Below are 26868 nucleotides of genomic sequence, written 5' to 3'. Positions count from 1 at the left end.
TCAGTTTAGAACTGACATCTCTCCAAAAAACACTTTAAATTCCTTTAGATTTAGAAATTGAAGGTAAGAAAGGAAAGTTACTCATGAGATTTTTTTTAAGTTGCAAACTACTTTCGAAGTAAAAATCTAGAAATCTATACCATAGGTCAAGTTCTAAATGTAGGATATCACATCCTGCAAATTTTCTCCCCAATTATTAATGTTATTATCCTAATAATTGGGGGGATTAATTAATGTCATTAGTAACAATACATTCTATTGAAAAAACATTGGTTTCAAACTATTTCGATATTACATGTATAAGTTTTAGAAAGGCAATTATATAACAGAAAACGAAGATCTTAAACAACTTACCTTCAATGGGTACTTGAATTCTCTTTAATAGCCATAACTGAATTTCAGATTTATTATCTGTTTGTGTGTCTTCACAACTGTTGTCCAGAGTTGGTTCCAGGGAGGAGTCTAGAGGCTCTTTAATCATACTTTCCTCTGTAGAAGGGTCCATTTTCATTGGAAGGGGCTCTATCTCTTTCACCCAGGTTTTATCTGGCTCTTTACTGCCCTCACTTGAGGGATCACCTGCTTGAGGAAAAGAACTACTAAGGGTGATGTCTATTCCCACTGGTTCGATACTTTTGCCATCACTTAATTCTGCCTTCTGCAAATTTTCAGATAACTGTGACCCTTCTTTGTTCTTATGAAGGTAATATTCAATAAGTTTAACTTTATCGAGATCTTCATGTATGTTCAGTGTGTTTTCCACCTGGCTGTCTGGGGACCCAGACTGCTTGTCCACTTCTGGCATCATATCTTGCTTTTCACAGGTTTCTAAATCTAGGGCCCCCTTCAGTTCAGCATCATTCCCTGCTTCTGAAAAGTTCAAGGTTAACTGCACCTGCTTTTCCCTAGCAGAATTGATTCTCTGTGACTCAGCCTTCTTCCGCTCTTCTGAGTTGACAAAAAGGCACTCCTTCGAGGGGTCCCTTTTGTCCATTCCATGATCAGGTTGAGAAGGAAGTTCTTCTAAGTCCACGAAGTCATCGTCTTCCCCTAAAAGAGAGTTTTCTTTGGCTGAAGATTCAAATGCAGAGTGAGTATCTGAAGGTCCCTTGCTGAGCTTAGTCACCGTGGGAGAGTCTCTGGCTGTCTCCTTGGAAGATTCCAGCTTCCTTAATTTTTCTGACACCGAGCTGCCTGAGGGCTTCATATGCGTGTGTTCTGTTGATTTCTCCAAAGGCCTTGTTGAGTTGGAATCCAAAGTAACAGTTCTCTCTGCACTCTGCTGTCGTCTTTCCTTGTTGATGGATTTGAACTTGCTGAATGGGTTGATGTCCTTTTCTGAAGCCAGGTCTTCCCATTCTCCAGGCCTGTACAGAGGACAAAGATCCTGAGGTAGGTCACTGTGGGGGGAAAAATGGTGGGTGCACATGGAATGTTAAAAATAAAATCAAAAACAAAATGGAGGAAAGGCAAACGACAAAACAGAAACCCAACCAAAAACCAAAACACAAACACGCCACAACTTAAATTTATGTTTAAATGGTTTCAGAATAAAAAATAAAATCAAGAAACTAACTTCAAAGTAAAACATAAATCAACTAAAAGTAATGGAAAAGAATGAACCATGAGAGGTGCATATTCTTTCTAGAAGCACACAATGGTTTGGGAAGTTATACATGAAGATGGAGATGTTACCCGTAAGATTTTCAAATATGAAATAATAATGTGTCTGAGTTTTATGAAGGAAAGAACAAAGGAGAAGAAATATTTTAAGTCTAAAATTCCTAATATAGTCAAAATTTCCCTTTTTATAAAATAGTCTAGAAAATTCTATATTAATTCTGGAAGGCTCACTGACTCAAAGTTACTCATTTAACTGCTTTCTCTATAAAGTAAATGACCTTGAACCCTTATTTGAGGTCTCACGGCTTAGGATCTGATGTTTCCAATCATAGACACCCCTCTAAAAGTGCAAAATAAACCTTCCACTGTTAATGTGAATATATAGCAGTTGCTCCATATTACAGTTTAAAAATTTAATGAAATCTTGTCAAGAACGCTCTTATGGCAGTGCCTATGGCTCAAAGGAGTAGGGCTCTGGCCCCATATGCTGGAGATGGCAGGTTCAAACCCAGCCCCGGTCAAAAACTGCAAAAAAAAAAAAAAAGCTCTTATGTATAAAACTTAGTTTAAATTTCTTAATTAAATATTTCTTATTTTATAACAGTACCACTTTACTTTATGAAAATCAGGGCAACTTGTTTATCAGCTGAAATTATTTTTCCTTAATAACAGATGCTTTACAACCCAAATTTGAATTACAGAAAAATAATGGTTAAATATGTTCTTCCAAGCTTAAAATAAATGATCAAGAAATATATACTTTAAAAAACATGACTGGAAATATCTTGAGGGACCCCATATTACCACTTCCCACAACCAGTAGCAGTGCCATTGTGGGGTTAAAATACAGAGATACAAAAACCCATTTAAAAAAACATTTTCAATTTCAGAAATAATTATATTTTCTAAAAAAGCTAGATCTTCTTCCAGTAATACTTTATCTATTGTTCTGGCTTTGGAATAAATGGTTATGACATTAAAGCAATGAGGTATCAGGGAGTTCTGAAGTTACAAGAAGATTGCCTTCCCAGAGCTATATAAACCACTTCAATGGAAAAGGTCCACGGCTTTTTCCAATAGAAAATAAAAGCCTACGTAATTGCTTGGCTCTGATAAATGCTTAAAAAAGCCTCTTTAATTCATAATTCATTTCATTTCAATGAGCATTCCCTGAGCCCCTAAGTGCTATAGTTTAGAATACAATTGTGACAATGTTTCTCTTGTGCAGAAAGCTAGGTATACAAAATGGGTCTGCCCAACGCTAGCATCCCAGGATATGTTAAAGATGCTTCAAGCCTAGAGTCAAATAAGTTACTGCAACGTAGCCTAATCTCCATATTGAAAGTCAGAATCTAATTTGGCATATTCAAAGCTGTAAGAGGTCCTACAACAAAGAACCCAGGCTGTCCGTATACTTAACAAGTAAAACTTTCTTCTTAAACATCCCTTTCGCAACTCCTTCCTTCCTTATCAAACTTGACCCCCACAAAAAATCAGCCTCCTAAAAACCTGTCCAGTCCTCCCTTCCTGTACTTCTACCTATCTCAAGCGGCCAGTAGCCTACTTGAACTTAATTTAGCCATCTGCTTTTCCTGCACTGCAGCTGCCAAGCACTGCTGGGACAAAGTACATAACGATGTCAACGGCTCTGGTATTAATTAATATTTTCCAGACTTAGCCAGGCACCTAATGATGATCAATTCTTTCAGGTGTTTTCTTCCTACTCTGTGGCAACTGGAGTTACAAAATGTCCTACACACACACACTACAAAATTTGAGAATGAGGAGACCTTTTGTAGACACACTCACCACTTTTTTTTCTGAGACAGGGTCTCTGTCACCTAGGCTGGAGTCCAGGGCCACTAATGTAGCAGTCTCACCCCTAAGCTCAACTGATCCTCCTGCCTTAGCCTCCTGAGTAGCTGGGATTACAACAATGGGCTAGCATTCCTAGTTAATTTTTACATTATTTTTTTGCACATACAGGGTCTTACTATGTTGCCCAGCCTGGTTTTGAACTCCTGGCCTCAAGCAATCCTCCCAGCTTAGCCTCCCAAAGTGCTGGGGTTACAGGTATGAACCACCATGCCTGGTCCCCACACAGAATTTAAAAAATTATTTGCATACTGTAGCTAGATAAGTTGTACTTGATATTTTACCATTATACTTTTAGGAATAATGACATTTTAAGCAATATGAAACTTTGAGAGAACTGAAATTCTGAAGACAATACAAAGTTTATTTCACACTGATTCCACTCACATATTCTGTTCATTAGAGTAAAAATCCTTACTATACCTGCATCCAAGGCAGAAATCAAAGCACAATCCTGAAATAATTTCAACAGACTAGGAGGCAATTCTTTACTCTCCTCCCTTCTTGCTGTCATAGCATTATTCTTGAATTCTAGATCATTAAACATAACCTCACACTGAGAAAAAAAATATTTTTAAAGATATACATTCCCTTTCTATTATGAAACAGAATACTTAATATCCTAGGCCAGGAATCATCAAACCATGGCCCGAGGGCCATTTGTGGCCCCACCTAGGACATTTATCCGGCCCGCCGAGTGTTTTTGCCACTGCTGCCTGTCCTGCTTAGCAGCCAATTCGTCCTGGGCCCCGCAGTCCAGGACTCCAATGGTCTGAGGGGAAGTGAACTGGCTCCCTGTTTAAAAAGTTTGAGGACCCTTGTCCTAGGCAGAAGATGTACAACAGTATTACTCCATTAGAAGCCATTTTCTGTAAGTAATGACCCTATTTCTCTGGCCCTATCTACCTCTAAACTTACCTATATCCTTACCTGGTCTTCCTCCCCCTTGCTGCAGAGAACCTGATATTCATGCCTGCTTTTACTCCCTCACCTCCTCCTCACCTAAGATCCCAAGGCAGTTGGACACCCCCTTACCTGGTTCTCATGGAACACAGTGCACAATGCTGTTTATGGTGCCACTTAATTACACCACCTTGCATCTGATGCATCCAGCAAACTTCAGACTCCTCAAGGGTAGGCCCATGACCCACTCATCTTCATATCTTTGGTGCAAAAGAGTCATGTTCTAAGTTGCCCTAGCAGGCTTAGTCCATATGGATAAGAAGATCCCCATGGAACAGAGTTTTGGATGAGAACTAAAAGTTGAAATAATTAACAGCCCACTTTTAGCAAGCACTAGGCCATTTTCTAAGAGTTTTGATATATCGATGTGTTTAGTTCTTATAAAAGCCCTGTATGCTGAAGAATATTATTAACTCCCTTTTACAGAAGAGGAAAGGGAGGCGAAAGATTGAGTAAGTCATGTAGGCCATGGAGACATACATGGCAGAGACAGGGAAATACAGGCAACATGACTCCAGACCTGACCATCACGCCTAGGGCTCAGCCACCTCCCAAACCTCTCACCTGGATACTTCTGGAGGCAGAATTTAGAAACCACTTCAGGGCTCATGTTCTAGTGGTGTCTTCAGTGACTTGGGGTTGGGATCAGATGCTAAGGACCTCGGGTGTCCAGTGAACCTGCTACTATGACCCCTAGGGATTCTGTGTCTAGGTTTAGCTCTCTAGGCACCTTGCCTTCTTTTCATATGACTCCAAGGGCAAAAGGACAATAAAAATCAGATTACCCTGCTAAGTTAATCAATTCCCTAAGCCTTCTTAACTTTCTTTCTTCCTCTCTTTCTTTTCTAACAATAAACCCAAAATTATAAGGTACAGGTGATCAGGAGTAAAGTAATATTCATCTACACTTCAGAGAAAAAGCCAACCGATTATTCCCCTTCACACCATGGTGGGTGGGGGCAGCTGCTACACTGTCTACTCAAACCTCTCTCCTTATAGGATTAACAGAGGCCGTGAGGCAGGAAGACTGCATTTTCTAGAATTTACATGAAGACAAATAGAACTCTCCTAACTGGTTTGGTGCCCAGAGCACAGTAGTTATAGCACCGGCCGTATAGTCTGAGGTTGGTGGGTTCGAACCTGGGCTGGGACTGCTAAACAATGACAACTATAACAAAAACAAAACAAAACAGCTGGGCATTGTGGTGGGTGTCTGTAGTCCCAGCTACTTGGGAGGCTGAGGCAAGAGAACTGCTTAAGCCCAAGAGTTTGAGGTTGCTGTGAGTTGTGATGCCACAGCACTCTACTGAGGGTGACATAGTAAGACTCTGTCTTAAAAAAAGAAAAACAACAAAAAACTCTCCTAACTGAAAAGGAAACATTCACTAATTAGTAATAAGACTAAAATTCTTTCAGAGAAATACCATTTGTTCTTTCACAAATTTATTAAGAACCTATAACTGCTTTTCAGAAAAGTAAGCCAAACACACGCCATTTTCGCCTGCTGTCCTCTTAGCTTTCCTCTTTTATGTTCAACGTTCCCCCACCGACTTAATTGTTCCATTTCTTTTCATTTTCCTATTTTTTACATTCAGTGCACAAATTTTCCACCTTCAACTTCTCCTATACATAATCCCTTGATTCTACAAATGCCCTCGGTTTTTAACTGCATGTCATTCTCCTGATACCCCTTTTATTCTGGTAAACCAAGAAAGGTCTCTTACGATGGCAAGGCGTCTTTGATCTTCATGTGAGAGATGTCGTTGTAGAGAGCGATGGAAACAACCTCTTCCATGGGGCAGATGAGGCCGTACTCCTCACACCCGTTTTCAATAACCAAGGGATCCGACTTATGAGGGTCAAACATGATGTTATTCGGAGTGACAATCATGACGCCTCCAACCACCCCCTGCAGGAGAAAGACAGGACAGAATCACTTCAAGCAGAAATGCTCTCAGTAGCCATTCTGTTGTCTGTGAACCACAGTACTCCACGTGACAATCACATCCCCTCTAGAAGGTCTCAGAGACCAGGCTGAAGAAATGCAATGCTGAGTGCTGGGGGAGGTGGGGGGAGGCAGAGAAAACAGACTTGCCCTTCTGTGGCAATCAATTGAGCCCAATTCTAGCACAGCTGTTGCAACAGCACAACTGCGTAGTGATCCCAGTTCACCCATGTGTATCTCAGACTTCCTAGTTCTCTGTAAAATGAGATGGGGCTGTTCCAGGTGCTTCCAGATGGAGATCACGGAGCTTTACAATTTACTTAGCAAGAATTCACCACATATCTAAAAAGACATTGGTACTGTACTAAGGGAGCAGCTGTCTCAGAACCATGGTGCTGAAGAACAGCCCCAGTATTTTTCTCTAAAGTGTTTAGAAAGCTCACATACAGAAAAATTCAACCTCAAAAGGAATATGAAATTTCTGCAGCCAAACTGAATATAGCTGATCTATGGAAAGTAAAAGCATGAAGCAGTAGCTTGGTGGGATCTTGCTTGATCAGATTATGTTACAGACCTTAATGGCCACAGGGATGTTATCTGTCATGGACAGCGGGTTAAAATGACTCCTTAAAGCAGATAATTTATTTTGGTACTTTTAATGACTCTAGTGATCATCTTTGTGAAAAGTTCTGTACATCCAGTAACCTCATTACTGGGTATGTATCCAAGGGAAATGAAATCAGCATGTCGAAGAGAGAATCTGCACTCTCACGTTTACTGCAGCATTACTCATAATGGCAAAGATGTGGAATTGACCTAAGTGTGCATCAGCGGAAAAATGCAGAATACAAATGGGATGTATGTACACAGCAGAGTACTATTAACCCGTTAAAAAAAGAAATCCTGTCATTTGCAACAACACAGATGAACCCAGAGAACTTTATGTTAAGTGAATAAACCAGGTGCAGAAAGACAAATACTGTATGATCTCACTTGTGGAATTTTAAAAAGTTGATCTCATACAAGGAGACAGTAGAATGGCGGTTACCAGAGCAATGAGGGGTTAGGAGGAAGCAGGAGATGGCAGATATTGGTTAATGATTATGTAATTACAATTAGATAAGAATAAAAAAAAGTCCAGAATAGGCAACTACATAGATACATGAAATAGCTAAGCGACTGCCTGTGGCTGGCATGGGGGGTTAAGCTGTGGTAATGGGAGAGAAATGGAAAATGAATGACTGCTAATGGTTACAGAGCTTCTTTTCTGGGTGAGGAGAATTTTATAAAATTGATTGTGGTCACTGGTGGTTTTACAACTCTGTGAACCAAACTAAAAACCATTGGATTGTAAACTTTAAATGGGTGACTTATGTGATATGTCTTTTAAAAAAAGTTTTGGGTGGTGCCTGTGGCTCAGTGGCTAGGGCACCGGCCCCATATACTGAGGGTGGTGGGTTCAAACCTGGCCCTGGCCAAACTGCAACAGATAAATAGCTGGGCATTGTGGCGAGTGCCTGTAGTCCCAGCTACTTGGAGGGTGAGGCAGGAGAATTGCTTAAGCCCAAGAGCTGGAGGTTGCTGTGAGCTGTGTGACGCAATAGCACTCTACCTCTACCGAGGGTGACAGAGTGAGACTCTGACTCTTAAAAAAAAAAAAAAGTTTTGTATTTCAACCATTACTTATTATTATTTGCAAAAGTTTTCAAAGTACACCAATATATATTTTCCTATCACAGTAGAATCTCTGTAAATTGACCACCCAAGGGACTGTAACAAATAGGTCAACACACGCAGGTGATCAACTAAGGAACTAGCTCTACCATACTGATACGCGCATGTGGCGCAGGTCTGGTCTATGAAAATCAGGTCAACTTAAGGAAGTGGTCAACGTAGGGAGGTCATCAAGTATGAAGTCCGGAGTTTCTATTCTATTTGAAACCTGACAGAAGTCTCTGCTATGACCACAGGAATTCATTTGACACCAACCTAACTCTTTCTTCAGAGGCGAACCAAAAGTTGGATTTGTGCTTTGTAAAAAACATACAAACAAACAAACACCAACAAACAAAAAACTAAAAACACGACATAGCAGACACTGATACTAGCACTATCCCCAGCAAACACAGGCTAAGAGTTTACCATTTTCCTGTTTAGATGCAAAACTCTTAGCACAAATTATCTCTTTTAATTATCATACTATTACCTAATTTTTTAATTGTTCCTATTTTATAGATCAGCAGTTCTCTGCCCCTGTATTAAAGGGCCATGGCATTAGGAAGGTTGAGAACCACTGTTATAGATGAAGAAAATGGAAGCGTAGGAAATTTAAACACCTTGCCCATGCTCTCAGAGTTAGTGAGTGGTAGAGCTGGAATGTAAACTGTGCATCTCACTCCAGTGTTTGCTATTAAATACATACTCTAATGTCGCCCTAACAATTCACAGGCCAAGAACTAAAAGACGCAGTGATAAATCCAAGATCACAAAGAACCCTATTTCCACTCAATGACTGTTTTTCCCACAATAAGTAAAATTCTAGGCATCTAATAGAGGAAAACTAACAGGCATTTGTCAAATCTGAAACCGAAATTTTGCACCAGATATTTTAAGGTAGCCTCCATTCCAGTAACTTGTAAAATCAGTTTTCCACAGATTCCAAGAAAAGGAAACAAGTTGCAGAACTGCATACCTTTCCATCAGTGAAGTATCGACAGTTCATTTTTAAAAATTTCACCACGCCTGGCTCATCTTCTTCAGAAGTAGATGATAAGACTCTTTCGATGGGTTTTAAGGCCTTTCGTGCTAAGTCAGCATCCTTGCAAAAACAAAAATTTCCAAAATTAAAATTTTTCAAAACAAAATCTATGTATAAGTCAAGCCACATAAATTGCCTATAACTGTACTGTTTCCATTTAACTTGAATATAAAAAAAGGCAAGTACACTTTTTCCTTTAAGAAATGCCACAAATATTTCAATAGGTATCCAATAAAACTAACATTGAAAAAAAAAACCAAAGGCATATGTGTAAACTCATAAAACTGGCTAACAAAATGTCTTTGGAAAATAAGCTCAATAAAATATTCCTATTAGACTCATGATTCAAATTCCTTTAAAAAAAAGGAGGGCTGGCCCAGTGCTTATAGCTCAGTGGTAAGGGCGCCGGCCACAGATACCAGCGCTGGCAGGTTCGAACTTGGCTCACCCTGCTAAACAACAATAACAACAACAACAACAACAACAAAATAGCCAAGTGTTGTGGCAGGTGCCTGTGGTCCCAGCTACTTGGGAGGGGGAGGCAAGAGAATCACTTAAGCGCAAGAGTTTGAGATTGCTGTGAGTTTCGACACCAAAGCACTCTACTGAGGGTGACATAATGAGACTCTATCTCAAAAAACAAACAAGCAAAAAAAACGGACTACAAATAAACTATTCTATTAATTTCATTGGAAATTTAACCCATATATATATATATATATTTTTTTTTTTTTTTTTTTTTCAGAGACAGTTTCACTTTGTCACCCTTGGTAGAGTGCTGTGACGTAGCAGCTCACAGCAACTCCAGCCCCTGGGTGTAGGTGATTCTCCTGCCTCAGCCTCCTTAGTAGCTGGGACCACAGGAACCTGCCATAACGCCTGGCTATTTTTTGTTGCAGTTTGGCCGGGGATGGGTTCAAACCCGCCTCCCTCAGTATATGGGGCTGGCACCCTACTCACTGAGCCACAGGCGCCACCCCCTAACCTCATACTTTTAAAAGGCATGCATTTTTGCCTTTGAGATCTTAAATGTGAACAGGTTTCTTTTGGAAAAGATGCATTTCATTCTACAATTACCTAACCCTAACCCTTTAGGGAAAATTTTAGATGTACTCTTGTAAAAAATAACACATTAAATTTTACAACACAAAAAAAATTTCTCTGATAAAAATGAACTTCAGTCCATGAAGTGTATGATGTACGTACAGGCAGTTTGTCATATTCGGCATCTGATGATGAAGGAGAGACAGTAGCACCAGGACTGGACGATGATAGCCTTAAGGTACTGGAAGGATAGTTGGCATCTGGCACAAAAAGGACCTGAGAAAGGGAAAGAAGACATGAAGAACACTACCTAGTGTTCAGTGAAGTCACTGTCTGTTCATTTCAGTGCACGACTAAAACTCAGTTGGCTTTCACAGAACTCATAAGCAACTTGGGGTCTTCTAGACTAATCCATGTAAATGAAGCTCGGCCATCTGAATATGAGCAGTGTGAAGGTTCTGGAACACGTCTGTGGACACTGTAGAAACTCAGAAAAAGGGACAGCAAGGTGGATGAGTATTCTGGGCAGGCCACGGGAAGCAAGTGGGTCCAGTGAAGCCTTGAAGAATAAGTAGAAATAAGATGGGAGAGTGGGAGAGCCCTCCAAGCAAGGGGACTAAAAATAAGCAAATGGAAGAGAGAGAACACAATACCTGTGCCAGGTAGAAATGGAATTAATCTGGGTTTGCTAACTCTAAGCAGGCCCTGAGCTCTAAAATAGTAAGGTCCTTATACAATAAACTGTACAAACTAACATCAACCCAATAATCCCAATGCTTTCTCTTCTATCACTGTCTGGGTTATGTAAAAATAAGAACAGGCCAGGAGCAGTGGCTCATGCCTTTTATCCCAGCACTCGTGGGTGGATCACTTGAGGCCAGAATTTCAAGACCAGCTACAGCAACATAGAGAGGTACCCAGTCTCTACAGAAAACAGAAAAATTAGCCAGGTGTTGAGGTACATGTCTATAGTCTCAGCTACTCAGAAGACTGACAAAGGAGGATTCCTTGAGCCTAGGAGTTTGAGGTTGCAGTGAGCCATTATGATGTCACTATACCATAGCTGGGGTGACAGGGCCAGGCTCTAAATAAATAAATAAATGCATATATAAATAATAACCCCCCTCAATGTACAAAATAACCATTTTTCTGGAAAATATGCTGGTTCTGGAAATGTTGTCATAAATCTGTCATTCAACACTTTTAATTAGACGTGCTACATTTCGGCATATATCCAATGAATCTTAAATTGATGATCTTTAATTATATTAGACAGAATTCAGAGCTAATCACATAACTGGTCACTGATCAGTATTATATACTGTCTCCCATCCTTTCAGCCATATTTCTGTTTAAACTTTAGTTATTTAAATGTCACTTCAATCCAGAAAAAAACCGAGACAATAAAAGACACATTAAGACAAAGGTGGGGAAATCAAAGTCAAGAGGATGTAAGGTGAGGACTGATTACGGACCAAAATTAAGTCCTCCAAAACTCCTACACTCACTGAGAAGTGGGCCCTAAAACTGGCCTTGAGTTTCTATATGAGGAGTGCAAAGATATGGAAATAAACTGTTAGGAGAACTCAATTTCCATAAGTTAAGAAGAAACCAATTTTTCAGAAGTACAAGTACCCTCCCAGGGAGTCTCACTGAACTGTCTGTCCTTGACGACACACTTAACAGTAAATACAACAACCAGTTTTGGAGGACTCTTCTTTATAACATCCTCAATATAGGTCAACGGCAAATGGCAAAGTTTAGAGTTCTGTAAAAACAACTTACAAATCACTAACATTATGTAGTAATATAAATTTTGATATGTAGCTCTTCTTTTTTTTTTGAGACAGAGTCTCACTTTGTCACCCTCAGTAGAGTGCTGTGGCGTCACAGCTCACAGCAGCCTCCAGCTCTTGGGCTTAGGTGATTCTCTTGCCTCAGCCTCCCGAGTAGCTGGGACTACAGGTGCCCATCACAACACCCAGCTATTTATTTTGTTGTTGTTGCTGCAGTTTGGCAGGAGCCGGGTTCAAACCCACCACCCTCCGTATATGGGGTCGGCAACCTACCCACTGAACCACAGGTGCTGCCCTGATATGTAGCTCTTATTTATCTTACATGGCTAAACTGGAAGAATGAAGAGACAGCATTTTCCCAAGCAATTCTTCATTCATAAGTATTTCTTTTGCACATGAACTCCTGAAAATTATTAGCCAAGACAGACTGAGATTCTGTCTGACACATTATAAAGGCTCCATCTAAGGGAGCCTTACTTAAATGGCTCTCTGCACTGCGACAGGGGCGAGTGGAGAACATGGGCCACCTCAGCCTGGAAGTGGGCCTGGGTCATGGGTAGGGTGAAGGTTTCCCACTGCCTTCAGAAAATTATTCTGGGCCTGCTCCAACCCTGGCAAATGTGGTTCTGAGGTCCTAAAATTCTTTATTATAAAGCAAAGCTGTCATTTTAGCCTAGAAAAAAATTTTAAGCATCTGTAGCCAAGGTAGCCTATGAATACAAAACATCTTTAAGTACTATCCACAGTGTAATTTGTGAGGGTGCTCAAGATAAACTACTTGTAAAAGTACATTTTTTATATATGCTCTCAACTGTGATATAAGTATTGAGAATTAACAGCCAAACTCAGGACCTTCTGAAGAACATTTTATGCCTCAGTTATTTACTTTAAGTGTGTCTGATTTTGTTTTTTTTATTTTCTGAAGTAACAAAAGGTCTAGAATTAGATTTTAGTTTCATAAACTCTCAGGTAACCTCCTCTTAAAATCACTGTCATATGAGGGCCCTGACCTAGCCAGACTAGTTTTATTTTCTGTCTTAAGGTGATGGTCAACACAGTCTCCAGAAGGGTGAGTCTCACATTTTTTAAAGCCAGAGCAGATCAAACTGTTTTTGATTTATCAGATCTGCTGAGATGAGAGTGGCATCTACTTCTCTACGTACCCAAATAGAGTATTTTAAAATCCTTGAAATCAAAAGGTCATCTGCAGTTTCTGAAAGTCCTTCAACCTATTTCCCTCTCCTTAATTCTTTATCTTTGCCAGCAAAAGTCATGAGTATAGATGGGTTCTGGGACAGCTAACAGCACACAGTTATTTAATTCTATAAGGGCTGACACCACAATAAAAGCTAAAGGGACATCTAAGATAATACCACAGAATATTATTCAGCCATTAGAAAAGATGGAGACTTTACATCCTTTAGATTTACGGGGATGGAATTGAACTACATTCTTCTTAGCAAAGTATTGCCAGGAATAGAAAAATAAATATCCAATATACTCCGTACTAATAGGAAATCAATATATAAATAATTACATGCTCCTAAGAACAATAAAACACTAATGCAGACCAGTTCAGGGGTGGAAGAGAGGAGGACGTTTGGTAGAAGGAGGGAGGGCATGAGGTGAAATCTCACCTAACGTGCACATTGTGAGGGTGGATAACACGCCCCCTGGCTGCGGGGCTCTGCTACAAATGGAAATTACCCTGGAAGTGAGGACAATGTAACCTCAATATTGCACCCTCGTATTAATTTGAAAAAATAAGAAAAAAAAAACACTAGAAAAAAAAATATGGCCCAACCTCTAATTTCAGAGGTTAGGAAATGGAGATACAAACTGGGAAGTGACTTGCCCAAGACATGTAGCTAAAACAAAACCAGTGTAGACAGCTCTGGGGAGCCTTTTCTTAGTATTTTTACTATTACAGTAGGCGTATTAAAATAGTCATTACACTTCTACCAGCTATTGGACCTTAATCTAGCATCAAGCAACTATTTTTTTTATGGATACAACATCAAGAATCATCCTAAGTTATTTTACTCAATTCCAGTGACTACAGTCTTTTACCTTTAATTACTAAATTTAAGCCTAGCCCAATGAAAGAGATTAAATTCTGTTAGTTATCCTAGAGATGAAAATTTATTAATTTTTGAGAAGTTTTAATGCAGATCTCCACCCCCCACACACCCATTACCTGGTACTGGTAGTATACTAATTTCTCCTTTTGACAAGAACATAAATACCAAAAACACTACAGTACAAACTGGCCAACTTGTGACCCTGTTGCCTTCATGTGCTGCCCTTGAAAGAAATGCAAAGAACAATATCATCATTGCCTGAATGAAGTTGTGCTTCAAAGCAGCATTATCTATTCTGAAAGAATTAAATGTCACTATAATACCGAGATCCATGAAGATGCCCTAGTAAGTTAACAAGGGAACTCTCATGTGATCATGGCAACAAAGTACTTCAATGAATGGGACTGGAGACCTGGCCTCAGCTTAATTCCTCCCATGACTGAACTATTTAAATTTATTGCCTGACTATAGTTTAAAAGTGGAGATACGAGATCTTATCACATAGAAAGAATTAAGAAAATTTTTACTGGATTAACCTAGAGTGGCACAATTCCACAATCTGTTAAATTCATGCAGCTTAACAAAGTACAGTCATGTATCACTCTACCACGGGGATACATTCTGAGGTTTATAGTTAGGTGATTTTGTCGTTATTTGAACACCATCATGTGTACTTAAACAACGGCCTAGTATACACCTAGGCCATATGCCACAACCTATTGCTCCTAGACTATAAACCTGTACAGCACGTTACCAGACTGGATATTGCAGATAAGTCTAATAAGTATTTGTGTATCTAAACATTGAAAAAATACAGTTAAAATACAATAGTATAATCTTATAGGATCATTGTTGTATATGTGGTCCACCATTAACCAAAATTGTTGCTATGCAGTGTGATTGTATTAAAAACCTGGAAAAAAAAATAGAGTGGCCTTTTGTGGACAGTCCTGTTAATTCCTCTGTCTCTGACCAGGGTGACCATTCTTGTTATGGTGTCAAACTAACACCAAAAAAAACCACAATAATTCTGCCCAAATTAAAATAAAGCCATGGCTACAATTACCCTGAAGGGATGGATTAAATTGAAATTTGCAATTCTGAACTAAACAATCTGAGAATATCTGTTATATTCAACAGGGAAAAAAAAGTCACATTAATTTATAAATTTTCTCTCTTTTTTTCAAATTGCTGGAGCTGGGTTCGAACCCACCACCCTTGGGTATATGGGGCGGGCATCCTACTCACTGAGCCACAGCCACCACCCTACAAATTCTCTCGATACCCTACGAAACACCTACTACATAAACTAACAACAGATATAACAAGCTGCATTAATCATTTGCAACGTGTTCATCTCTGAACCAGTTTGTAAGTGTTAGGATACTTTCAGAATTCTTGGATCTAAAGGAGAGGAAAGATTGGAGATAGTCCCGTGACATTGACAGTGAGGCATTCAAGTGGCAATAAAAGGTACACGTGAAATTCTAAAGTCATATTCAACAGGAAAATAATTACCTGGCCTGGAACGATAGTGTGTGTAAAGAGTTTATTCAGTTCCACTAATTTATTGGGAGTGATGTTAAACTTCAGTGCTATGGAGTTTAGGGTATCCTGGCTTCCAGCCTAGAATAATCAAACAAATAAGAGTCAATAGATAAAGCCAAAAAAAAAAAAAAGTCCTTTTGATAGATAACATTAATCTATTCACAATATGAGTAAATGAAAAAGTTAACAGTTCCGAGCAGACAGACCATGAAAATGAGTGGATACATTCTCAATTCTTCATAAAATCACATAAAAGCAAAGTCTCAAATCCAATTCATTCCTGGGCACCACCATCTTTGAATTTTGCTGTCCACTAACAGATTTCTAGTTTTACTTGGACACAACCTAGGTGTATGGGGCAAGATCCAAGAAGCGAAATATAAAATTTCAAGAAGAAAAGAAAGAAGACACACCCACAATTGGGGAAGTGGGGCGACCTCCTCTCTTGTAATTTTCTGTCATTTGTCTGTCTCACTGCTGCAATATAAGTTGATATATATATAACCCAGTGGGCTGCAATATAAGCTGATGCCCAGTGGGCTGCTAACAGCTGTTTTTCCCTGTGCTCAGTGCAGAACCTAGCACACAGAGGGCACTAGAATAGTTAGCACATGAATACTGTGGCAAGCAAGGAAATCTGAAAGAAACTCAGCTACCAGGAATGGCTCACTGTCATTAAAATGATAATTTTCCACAGCCAGCCAAATTAGCGTTGTTCTCTAAGTCTATAAAACCTGTGACTTTTCTTTTCTTCTATAGCACAGGTGGAGTAGGGAGAGAGGACAGTGAAAAGATGAGAAACTTCACAGTAAAATAGAAATTGCTTTCCACAATTGCCCTGTGGTCTTGTCAACATCCCAGGATGTGCCTGTCTGTCCAGAGTTACCAGATGGCCTTGTTAGTGGTAGGTGACTCTGATCAATGTCACTGCGAAGGTCCCATCTATAGCCTTGGGTCAAGTCTGGTGGCTGACTCTGTAATCAGAACCAGCTCTACCAGGTGAGCCTTGGTAGAGTCTCAAATTACGCAGAAATTTGAAGAAGCTGAAGGAAAGTGTGGACTGGTGAAAAAATTGAGATGGAGAAGCAGAATTACACCCATCCCTGCCCTCGGTACCAAAAGCCCATCTACCAGATGAACTGCTTCAGACTGATCTAAGTTTATAGTTACAGTTTACTCTGAAACAGCCTCAGAACCTTTTTAGAAGAAGTTAGGATATAAATACATATATTTTAAAATCACTTAAAATTTACATAAATAACATATGCCCCTAGGGGAGGACAGGATATCCTAAGCCTATACTTATAGCCTAGACACAATCATTTCTACTAAACACAAACTAAAAAGTTTAAAAAAAAAACTTTCTAATTACAGATTTTCAGGGTTTGGAGTCAGGACAAGATTGAGAATCCAGACTCTGGAACTAGATGGCTGAATGTGAATTCCAGATCTCCTACTTGCTATCTGTATGACCTTGGGTCATTTGCTTAACTTCTCTGTGTCTCAAACAGAGCTAATCATAATATGTGCTTTATATAGCACTTACTTTATGGTAAGTGATCAATTAATTTCCTTTATACTGTTGTGAGTAAAGCTTATAAAAGATACCATGTACAGGGAGTTCAGGGAAGGAGAAGAACTTTTAACAATTTCAGTTATTACATAAGGATAACACACAAATATATATATGGAGAGAGAGAGGGAAAGAATATTAGGCCACAGCCCCTGAGAGGGATGCTGGTATCATCGAATGCTTGAAACCAGAATGCTTGAACCTCTATAGCTCAGGAGCAATATAAATAATCCAGGGCTAGCAGGTTCTCTACACCCAAAGTTACATGAGTTATCATTTATTCCAAGGAAAGTGTAAGAATAACTTGCCAAATAAAACAAATCTCTCCATAACATATAATTCAAACAGGTAGGCATAGCTGCCATACTCACTTAATCCCTATTTATATTTACTAATTTGGAGGCTGATTTTTATGTCCACGGCATTATTGAGTATATATACTATGTGATTCAACTTCTAGTAAACAGTGTTCTCACTTCTTTGGAGGGGCTTATAAATTGTACGGGTGAATGAATACACACAGATCTCAAGGATTATGGTTCTAGAATATTGTTCTTAACAATAATTTAATCCCATATTTCTTGACTGTTTATTTCGAGAAAAGACATTCAGCACAGTGCCTTATCAATAACATGTTTTAGAAAGTGGTAATATTTTTTATTTTTATTTGAGACAGAGCCTCAAGCTGTCGTCCTGGGCAGAGTGCCACGGCATCACAGCTCACAGCAACCTCCAACTCCCGGGCTCAAGCGATTCTCCTGCCTCTGAAGTAGTTGGGACTACAAGGCGCCTGCCACACAACACTCGGCTATTTTTTGGTTGCAGCCATCATTGTTGTTTGGCGGGCCAAGGCTAGATTCAAACCTGCCAGCTCAGGTGTATGTGGCTGGCGCCTTAGCCGCTTGAGCTATAGGCACGGAGCCCAAGACAACGGTAATGTAAAATATAATCACCCCAAATCCTTTCTGAAATGAATGGGCCTATAGGCTCCTGAACAATCCCGAGAGATGATCACAGAGCACTGAGCATGAAATAAATGTCTAGGCCAGGCTCTTCAATATGACTCTATAGAGGCTTGGAGAAGAGCCAAAGGAAACACCAGGGAAGGGTCAGACCTTGCTGCTCCCCTCCTGTAGTGCCTGGCATGGTGCACAAATAATGAGCATAAAACAAGTACACGTTGGGACAAGGTAACTAGGTAATGACAACAGCACTCTGTTTCTTCTTAGAAGTCAAAGAGAACACTCATCAATAGTGCTACTTCACAGTGAATTAAAATAGATCTATAACTGAGTGCCCACCCTGTGCCAAGGCTAGGATATGTAAGATACAGCTCTTGGCCTCCCGGAGCTTGTGGTGCAGTGAGAGATGAGAGTTGACACACTGTGTGGCATTGCAGTGATTCAGACATGCATAGCATTGTTCACCTATTGATTCAACAATGCAGAGGCCGACGCCCTTCAAGGTGCAAGAAATACGATGTCAACAAGCAGGTGCAGTGTCTCTCCATAGGCATACAAATCAGGGCACGTGATATACATTAAAATTACAATTACACTAATGAAACAAAAATGTGAAATTGAGATAAATTATATAAAGGAATACTGATTCTGTGAGAGTTAAAAAAAAAAAAAGGATCTGGCCTAGACTTGCTGGATAGTCACGGAAGGTAGGAATGAATGTGGATGTTGAGGATAAGGATGCAGGTTGCATGGTGTGGATGATGAAGCCATTGCTTCTTGAAAAAGGACCAGGCATGGAGGACTAAAGTGAACATGTTGACTAGTCGAGTGAAGTCAGGAAGGGTGTCTGGGACGGACACTGAAAACTGGTACTCACTGTCATATAAAAGGTAAATCTAGGTTTGTGTGGAGGTTCTAGCAGGGGAGCACGGTTACTAGAATGCCCTTAACTGAAGAAGAGTCTTCCTGTCTTGAGGAAGGTCATCCTCTTCATCACAGCTTTGGGGCATACACAGGGAGTAATAAGAGAGCAAGGGGTCACCTGCCCGGTCAGTCAGATTGGCCTTTGCAGCACTGGTGATCAACAGGGGGGCAGATGTTGTAGGCATATCACTCACCTCACATTCTCAAGCCACTGGTTGACAGGGGAGAAAACATAGAGGGAAAAGAAATGACCCAGAACCTATCTGAAGAAACTTCACATTATTTAATGGGTAAGCGAATAGAGCAGCCAGGAGGCAGAATGTGTCAGGATAAACCTTACATAAACCTACTGGTTTTACTCATGTCCAGACACCTTGCTTATACTTACAGTGTATTCCATGGTACCATGGGGCTTCTGAAGCACCATCTTCTTCTCTTTTTTATCATGTGTTTTGTTTTGATTGTCATCTGAAGAATAAATTGATGTCAATGAATAATTTCCTTTTTAAGAAGTGAAGACAAAATAAATCTACAGTACATGAAAACCCAATTTCAAATCAGCTAAGAAACAAAGACACTAATAGAGAAATAAACCCAGGTGACAAACAGACCACATTCACAGAGGCACACTACCCATCAATGGACACCTGGACAAATGGCTAGTCTTATCTATAAGTGAGTCAAAATGGGGTCACTTCTATAGTTACTAATAGTTTAAAAGATGTTTATAAAGTTAAGAGCAAAAACCAGTCTATGATTTAATAAAATAAAAGAAAGAGTAAAACCAGTATAGTCATGATATAAATGATGAATAATGAAAACCAGTACAGCCCTTTTAGAAAGTAATTTGACAAGATGTAGTATTAGCCATAAAAATGTTCATTCTCCAACTCAGTAATCCTTCTCCTAGAAATTTATCTTAAGGGCAAATTCAAAAGAAAAAAAATGCTATGTGACAGAGCATAGGGTTATTACAATATTCATAATACTTGTAATGAAAACTTAGAAAGACATATACATGTCCAGCAATATATTCAGCGGGACCAAAGATTTTGCTGGGGTTTTTTTAAAGTCAGAAATGGCCATTGACATTTTTGGCAGCTACATATGATTCATCCTAAATGCTATAATTAAATATATTTCATTACATTAATCTACATATCAAACCCCATGAAAATATACGGCAATAGATAAAAATTTAAGTGACAGAATATAAAATTGATTTAGTCATGAAAAGATGCTCCGGCTTGTAGGTGATCTGAGAAATGCAAATTAAAACTATGTGTCCATTTTATAACTATTAGCCTGGTAAAATCAGAAAACTGCATAACCCTAAAGTTGACAGAAATGTGAACTGCTACTAGGAATGTACACTGTTCAGTCACTCCAGAGACCTAAATATAGATAGTTCTTATGACCCAGCAGTTTAACTCACAGATATAGATCTTCCCCCAATATATATACTTGACCTGCCTGAGGATATTTATCACAATGTGATCTGTGGCAGAGGGGAGCCAAAAGGCAAGAAAAATGTGGTAGATAAACTCTGAGCTTCCAGACAGTAATTGAAAATAAAAATAATAAAAGCCAGAAGTATACACAGCAAATTTATATCAAGAGAAACAGAAGGGGATGTACAGAAATTTAGATTTAAATGGGCAGCATTTATGTACATTTAAAACAGATGACAGGAAACAACCACAAATATTTTTTAAGGGTACGGAAAAGCCTACACACTTTGAACACAATGGAATGCGTGAAATGGGGAGAGAAATGGGAGTGAGGAATGAAAAAAAGGCATTAATGAATACATAACAAGAAGCCCCCCTGATGACATGCCATGACCCAGGAAGGGTGATCAACTCAGCTCTCTCCACCTGAGGTCCTGCAAACACACACACATAAACACCCAGAAATGTTATCAAGGATATCCTCTCATCTACATAACAAAGATGGGCGTGGTAGACGAAAACGGAAAAGTAACACAGACTGACTTTCCAATATTTCCTTTATATTACTTAAAATTGGAAACCAAGAAGAAAAAATAAATTTAAATCAGAGCTACCCTTAGAATTCTGTTCTAGTCATCTATATGTTCAAATCAGATCCATTTGTATAACCCAAAAGACCATAAAAACCACCTTTAGTCTATAAAAAAACCCCTGATCTCTCTACCTCTACATGATCACATCTAAATTACTTGAGGAAGACGGGACTACTGACTGTGGACTTTAGATCTCCAGAGATCTAAAGCTTATTCAAAAACCCAATCACAATATTTTACAAATCAGTAAAAACTGATTTGATTAGTTCCTGGCAGGTAAGACATAAAATGTTAACAAAACTCTCCCTTTTTTCCTCATAGACAATCTGAAACCTTTTAATTGTTTCCTTTTGCTTTGTTCACATGGAAGATGAAGACCCCGGGCTACCAGGCCCAGACACGGCCTTCCCACAATCCCTTTTGGCATCAGGCTAAATGCTATTTGCTCCTTTAACCATCTCAGCTCTCCTTTCTTTGCGTACTTCTGCCCTCCTCATGGTCTCCATAAACAGCTGTCACTGTAGCTCCTCTCGCTGTCAGAACAGCCTGTTTATATTCTTTTAAGCTACTTCCAATTATAAAGCCGAAGATGCTTCCTTCTTTCCTGGTGTGCAGCAGCTGGTCCACACCCTTCCGTAAGTTGTACACAGGTATCTCTGGGCACAGTGGGGAACACTCACTACTTTAAGCCACCAACATGTGGGGGCTTCTATCTTGTCCAGTGAGGGGAAAAAAACCTGTGTGCTGACTGAACCTTTCGGGACAAACTTTACTATGAATGCTGGAATCAGTATGAAAATTAAATTACCTTTCATTGGTGCCACTGAGTAGGCTAGAAAAAGGTCAAGCATGCAATATTACTAAAAGGAAAAAAAAAAAGCCTTCCCTCAGAGTCTAAGGTTTTGAGATCCTGGAGGTAATGACCATAATGTACCTAGCTTTGAATGTCCTGTACCTTAATATGATACCCGATATATCTGGTTGAATAAACTTCCAAGTATAGATCAGTGAGCCTGATCTGTTTGGCTACAGACAATACTTTTCACCAACGTAACATCACACCGGGCAAATCATGTGCGCCTGTCAAAGCCCAAACACTATGTTTCAGTCAGCTCAATACAGAAAGTAGAGAAGTAACTGACAAATTCTAAGGATCGAATTTAATTCACTTTATATCAGCAGAGCCCAAAGTTAAGTTTTATATTGCTTCCTAAATACTTTTTGTGGTGAGTGGTAAAGATGATCAATAGTATGTCTCAACATGCAAAGTTCTGAGTGTCTTACCAAGACAGGTTCTGCTGCACAGAGTCCACAAAGCCCTGGAGAGGTTTCTGGCTCTGGAGAGAGCCAGGAAGACACAGGAGCTGCCGCGGGACAGGACCATTCTGCTGGGCTTCGAGATGGGGTTCTACCTCCCATGTTTTAGGTAAGGACCCATGACCATCCCCAAGGGTGCCACTGTCTTGCAGTGACACTTCCTCTTCCACTTCTGGGTCCAGGCCTTTATACCTGCTCAGATTCTGGCCCTCCCTCTGTGCCCAGGGAGCTTAGGCAAATGATGTCAAAGTATCTACTGCCAGAGGGGAAAGTTGGCCAACTGCTCCTCAGAAGCCACTCGGGCTGTATGGACTGTATCCCAGTCCAATAAGGAAGTACCTGTGACAAAAATGAAAAAAGCCCCAGAGGAATGAAACACAGCCCTTCAGCTTAGTGCACTTCACACTGCATAAACCTTGAGGGAGCTGGAGTGGGGAACTTGTGGGTAACTTGCTCTGACTTAACCCTGAGGGATCTTGGTGCTCCGCCACTTCCCTCTCCGCCACTTCCCTCCCCGCCCCGTGAGAAGGCCTCGAGGGCCCAGAACACAAGCTCTTGGCTCCTGCACATGAGAAGAGAACAGGTACGAGTGTGTGGCAGGAAGACTCCTCTCTGTGTGCATCAGGACATCCGGCAGGGTGCCCGGCCTGGAGGGGCAGGACCGTGGCCGGGTGTGAAGGAATCCCTTGTACTGGAAGTCCTGGAAGAGGTCATGACTGCCATGACAGTAAATCTTATGAGGAGGTTTGAGATTTGAGAACAGAACCTAAGAAAGGTTTAGGTTTAAAGGAATAACAAAAAAATTACAGCAGTAGAAGGGCAGAAAAGCAATTAGAGAGATGAGGAAAAGAATGGAATATCACTGAGCCATGGAAAAATGATAAAGGGAGGTGTTTTTGACACTGTTGGATGCTACACAGAGGCCCAGAGATACAAGCCTGGGAACGGCTGACTGGAAGTCAGCGAGGGCTCCTGCCAGTGGAGGAAGCTCAAGACAGATGGTGTCAACCCCAGCAGTGAAGCAGGGGTGAGGTCCTCTGCTAAAGCATAACAGGGTAAAGACAGGCCTAGCGGAGTAAGAGGTGGTGAAATTTATTCATTTTTTGAGACAGAGTCTCACACTATCACCCAGGCTAGAGTGCTGTGACATCCCAGATCACAGCAACCTCAAACTCTTGGGCTCAGTGATCCTCTTGCCTTAGCCTCCCAAGCAGCTAGAACTATAGGTCTGCGCCATGATACCTGGCTAGTTTTTCTATTTTTAGTAGAGATGTGGTCTCACTCTTGCTCAGGCTGATCTCGAACTCCTGAGCTCATGCATCTACCTGCCTCAGCCTCCCAGAGTGTTAGGATTACAGGCATCAGACACCATGTCCTGCCAAGGTGATAAAACTTAGAAGAGTTACTATGGCAAAGATAAGGTTTCAATAATGTGAACATTAAAAAGTTAGACAACAACAAAGGTTCACCTAGATGTGGGGTCTCAACACCAGGGTGACAGCTGCATGAAGTAGGTGAGTACACCACAGTAGGGGCCATCTGCAGAGCTAGAGCAGCTGTGGGTGGGGGACAGTGAGATGCTGGAGGAGAGAACAGTGTGGTAAGTCACCTTCCTTCTGCTGCTATAACCAATGACCACACATTTAGGGACTCACAAGTAAAAACAAACACAGATTTATTATCCTACAATTCTGTAGATTAGAAGTCAGGGACAGGTCTCACTGCTTTCCTTCTAGAGGTGCTAGGGGAGGGTAGGTTGCCGTGCCTTTCCTAAGTGCTGGCAGCTGGCTACTTGTCTTGGCTCAAGGCCCTTCCTCCATCTGCAGAGCCAGCAGCATTTCTCAAGTCCATCTCACATTGCCATTTGTCTAGCCCTCTCTCTCCTATCACCCTCTTGCACTTTTCAGGACTCTAGTGATGACACTGGGCCACCTTGATAATCCAGCCAGATCCCCTGGCAGCCAGCAGGTTGGCAACCGCGATGCTATGTACAACCTTGATTCGCTTTTGCCATGTAACATAATAGGTTGTGAGCATTAAGACATGGCCATCTCTGTGGGGAGGTCATTACTCTCCCTACCACAAATGGAGAACAGATTTTTGAGAAAAGATAAGAGGTTGAGATTCAATGAGGGACTTTCTGAGGATTCCAGTAGTAATGTCAGATGTCGAAAGTGAGTGTACTGCGGGGTGTTAGGAATGCAGGACTCGGTAGATATTCCAGATCCGGAAAAAACTGGTAAGAATGACTCAATACTAACATTCTTCAAAGCTGAGCATCTGACTCCTGTCACAGAACAATGGGGACAGGGTGCAGTCAGGATACTGGACATACTTCAATATTCTGGTTGAAAACAGAAACAAAAGAGACACCTATGCATTACCTGGATCCTGAAACCATAATTTCTACAGATACAAGAAGGACAGAAAAAAAACTATAGAGCCTTTTTCCCCCTCTTGTTATCACCTACTTGACCAAGCACAAATAGAACTTTTGAAAATTATCAGGTTTTCAAATTATATCAAGGCCAACTCTGCACTGGGCTTGTGCTCACTGAGGGTGTGTGTCTCCCTCCCTGACTCCCAGGGGCAATCAACTCTCTCCTCTCCATCTGTCTCTATTGGGAATTCTGAATGGGGTTTATGAGGCCAGCAGCACAGTACCATTGATATCTAAACAAGGGAGAATGGCTTCCATGGCATCCAGTGAGAGAAATTAGTAAAGGCAAAAATTGTGCTTCATTAGAGTTTTCTCAGAAAGGGGTACCCTGATTTATGAACACGAAGATGTTTCCAGTGAGAGGGTATGCCCTGTACTGGAAACCAATGCCTTCAGCTATGACAGCTTGACATTAATCACAAAATCAGATCACATGCTATCTCCTTTATGTCACCAAACATCTTTCTGATTACAATTTGTCTTAAGAGCCAAACAAGCTGTGTTTAAATAGCATTGCTGACACATTTTCATAGCTATGTGATGTTAAGAAGTTACTTCTGAAATCTTTGTGCATCGGTCTCAATTATCACCTGTAAAATGAATTACTATCTCAAAAATGTTGTTGAAGAAATTAGATGATGAATAATGTGTTAGTTTCAGAGCCTGGCACGGAGTAACTATGTAGCAAATATTATTGATATAATCAACATAAGTAAAGAGCAATTTGAATAGTGTTAAAAGACGTATAAACTGTGAGCAAAAAGGTTTCATACCAGAAATACAGCAGTGATACAATATTCATGATAGATTATTATGAATTGTGTAAAGGAGAAAAACCATATCTGATGACATTGATACATGCCCCAAATCATTTGATGAAATTAAATGGCCATTACTGTATTTTTTGAAAATATAAAATATAAATATAATAAAAAACCCAACTGTCAGAAAACTAAATGTAAACTTCCTTAACCTGATAAAGAATTTATTTATTGTTTGATATTCTTTAGAACTATGCTTCTGAAAAAGCAAGGCAACACTAAAGCATTGTGTTACAGAAATAAAAACTGATGGACTTGTGTTGTCACTTGCAGGTCTGCAGTAGCTGGTTAATTACCTGAACTCAGCGGGCACTAAGGCCTGGGGAGGCCTTGCCCCCACCTGGAAGAAAAGACCCAGGTGAGCAGAGGAAACGCACTGCACCAGCTCCACCCTCCACCCTCTTCCTTTACCTTCTACCTGCTGAGGAAGCAGGTGCCTCACAACAATCCCAGCAAAGCTTTTAAGGCTTCTGGGCATGTTTATCTGTCACTGCCCTGAATTACAAAGTAGAGGCTAACCTATCGTGACATGAGGCCATATCCCAAGTATTGAAGGTCATAAACGTTGTAGTGGAGATAAAAACAGAAACACTACAAAACATAACGGAGACAGTCTGGAAACTCCCAGGATGGAGAGGAATTCCTGCCACTCATTGGAGGCTAGTGGCCCTGCACAGCGCTGCAAGGCAGCACCTGGGCGTGATGCCCTCGGCACCCACTCCTACATCAATGATCTCTTGAGAAATTAACCACAAACTCTCCTAAAGCATTCTTGTGTAAACTGAGAGGAGTCTTTTTATCAGAAACCAGAAGGAAATTTTTTTTTTTTTTGCAGTTTTTAACCAGGGCTGGATTTGAACCTGCCACCTCCGGCTTATGGGGCCGGCACCCTACTCCTCTGAGCCACAGGCGCTGCCTGGAAAATTTTTTTAAATGGCATAACACTACCAATGTCTCCCATCCAAGTACTAACCAGGCCCGACCCTGATTAGCTTCCAAAGTCAGAGGATCGGGTGCGTTCAGGGTGGTATGGCCTATAACCTAATAACAGCCTAAGAATATGAGGAAGGGAGAGGGAGAGGAGAGGGGGGAATGGGTGGAGGGAGGAGGATTGGAGGGATCACTTCTGTGGTTTATCTTACAAGGGTATAAGT

The 26868-nt window shown here is 40.5% G+C and overlaps 1 protein-coding gene across 2 annotated transcripts in view; it reads right to left on the bottom strand.

The window, feature by feature from the left end:
* The window catches only part of NCOA7 (nuclear receptor coactivator 7), a 144647-nt gene that overhangs the window by 45942 nt on the left and 71837 nt on the right, over positions 1-26868 (bottom strand). Inside the window, exons 4-9 of one of the 2 annotated variants that reach the window (XM_012805022.2) lie at positions 19481-19560; positions 15604-15711; positions 10371-10484; positions 9099-9224; positions 6186-6370; positions 355-1400 (exon numbers count right to left, since the gene is read on the bottom strand). In XM_012805022.2, the coding sequence (XP_012660476.2) occupies positions 355-1400; positions 6186-6370; positions 9099-9224; positions 10371-10484; positions 15604-15711; positions 19481-19560 (1659 nt within the window). The remainder of the gene's footprint in view (positions 1-354; positions 1401-6185; positions 6371-9098; positions 9225-10370; positions 10485-15603; positions 15712-19480; positions 19561-26868) is intronic. The other variant, XM_003781645.3, reaches the window with a different exon arrangement.

The sequence above is a fragment of the Otolemur garnettii genome, unplaced genomic scaffold (assembly GCF_000181295.1).
Source record: "Otolemur garnettii isolate 467f Iridium unplaced genomic scaffold, OtoGar3 scaffold00002, whole genome shotgun sequence".
Taxonomy (NCBI): Eukaryota; Metazoa; Chordata; class Mammalia; order Primates; family Galagidae; genus Otolemur; species Otolemur garnettii.
This window is presented reverse-complemented; position numbering and strand designations above follow the sequence as displayed.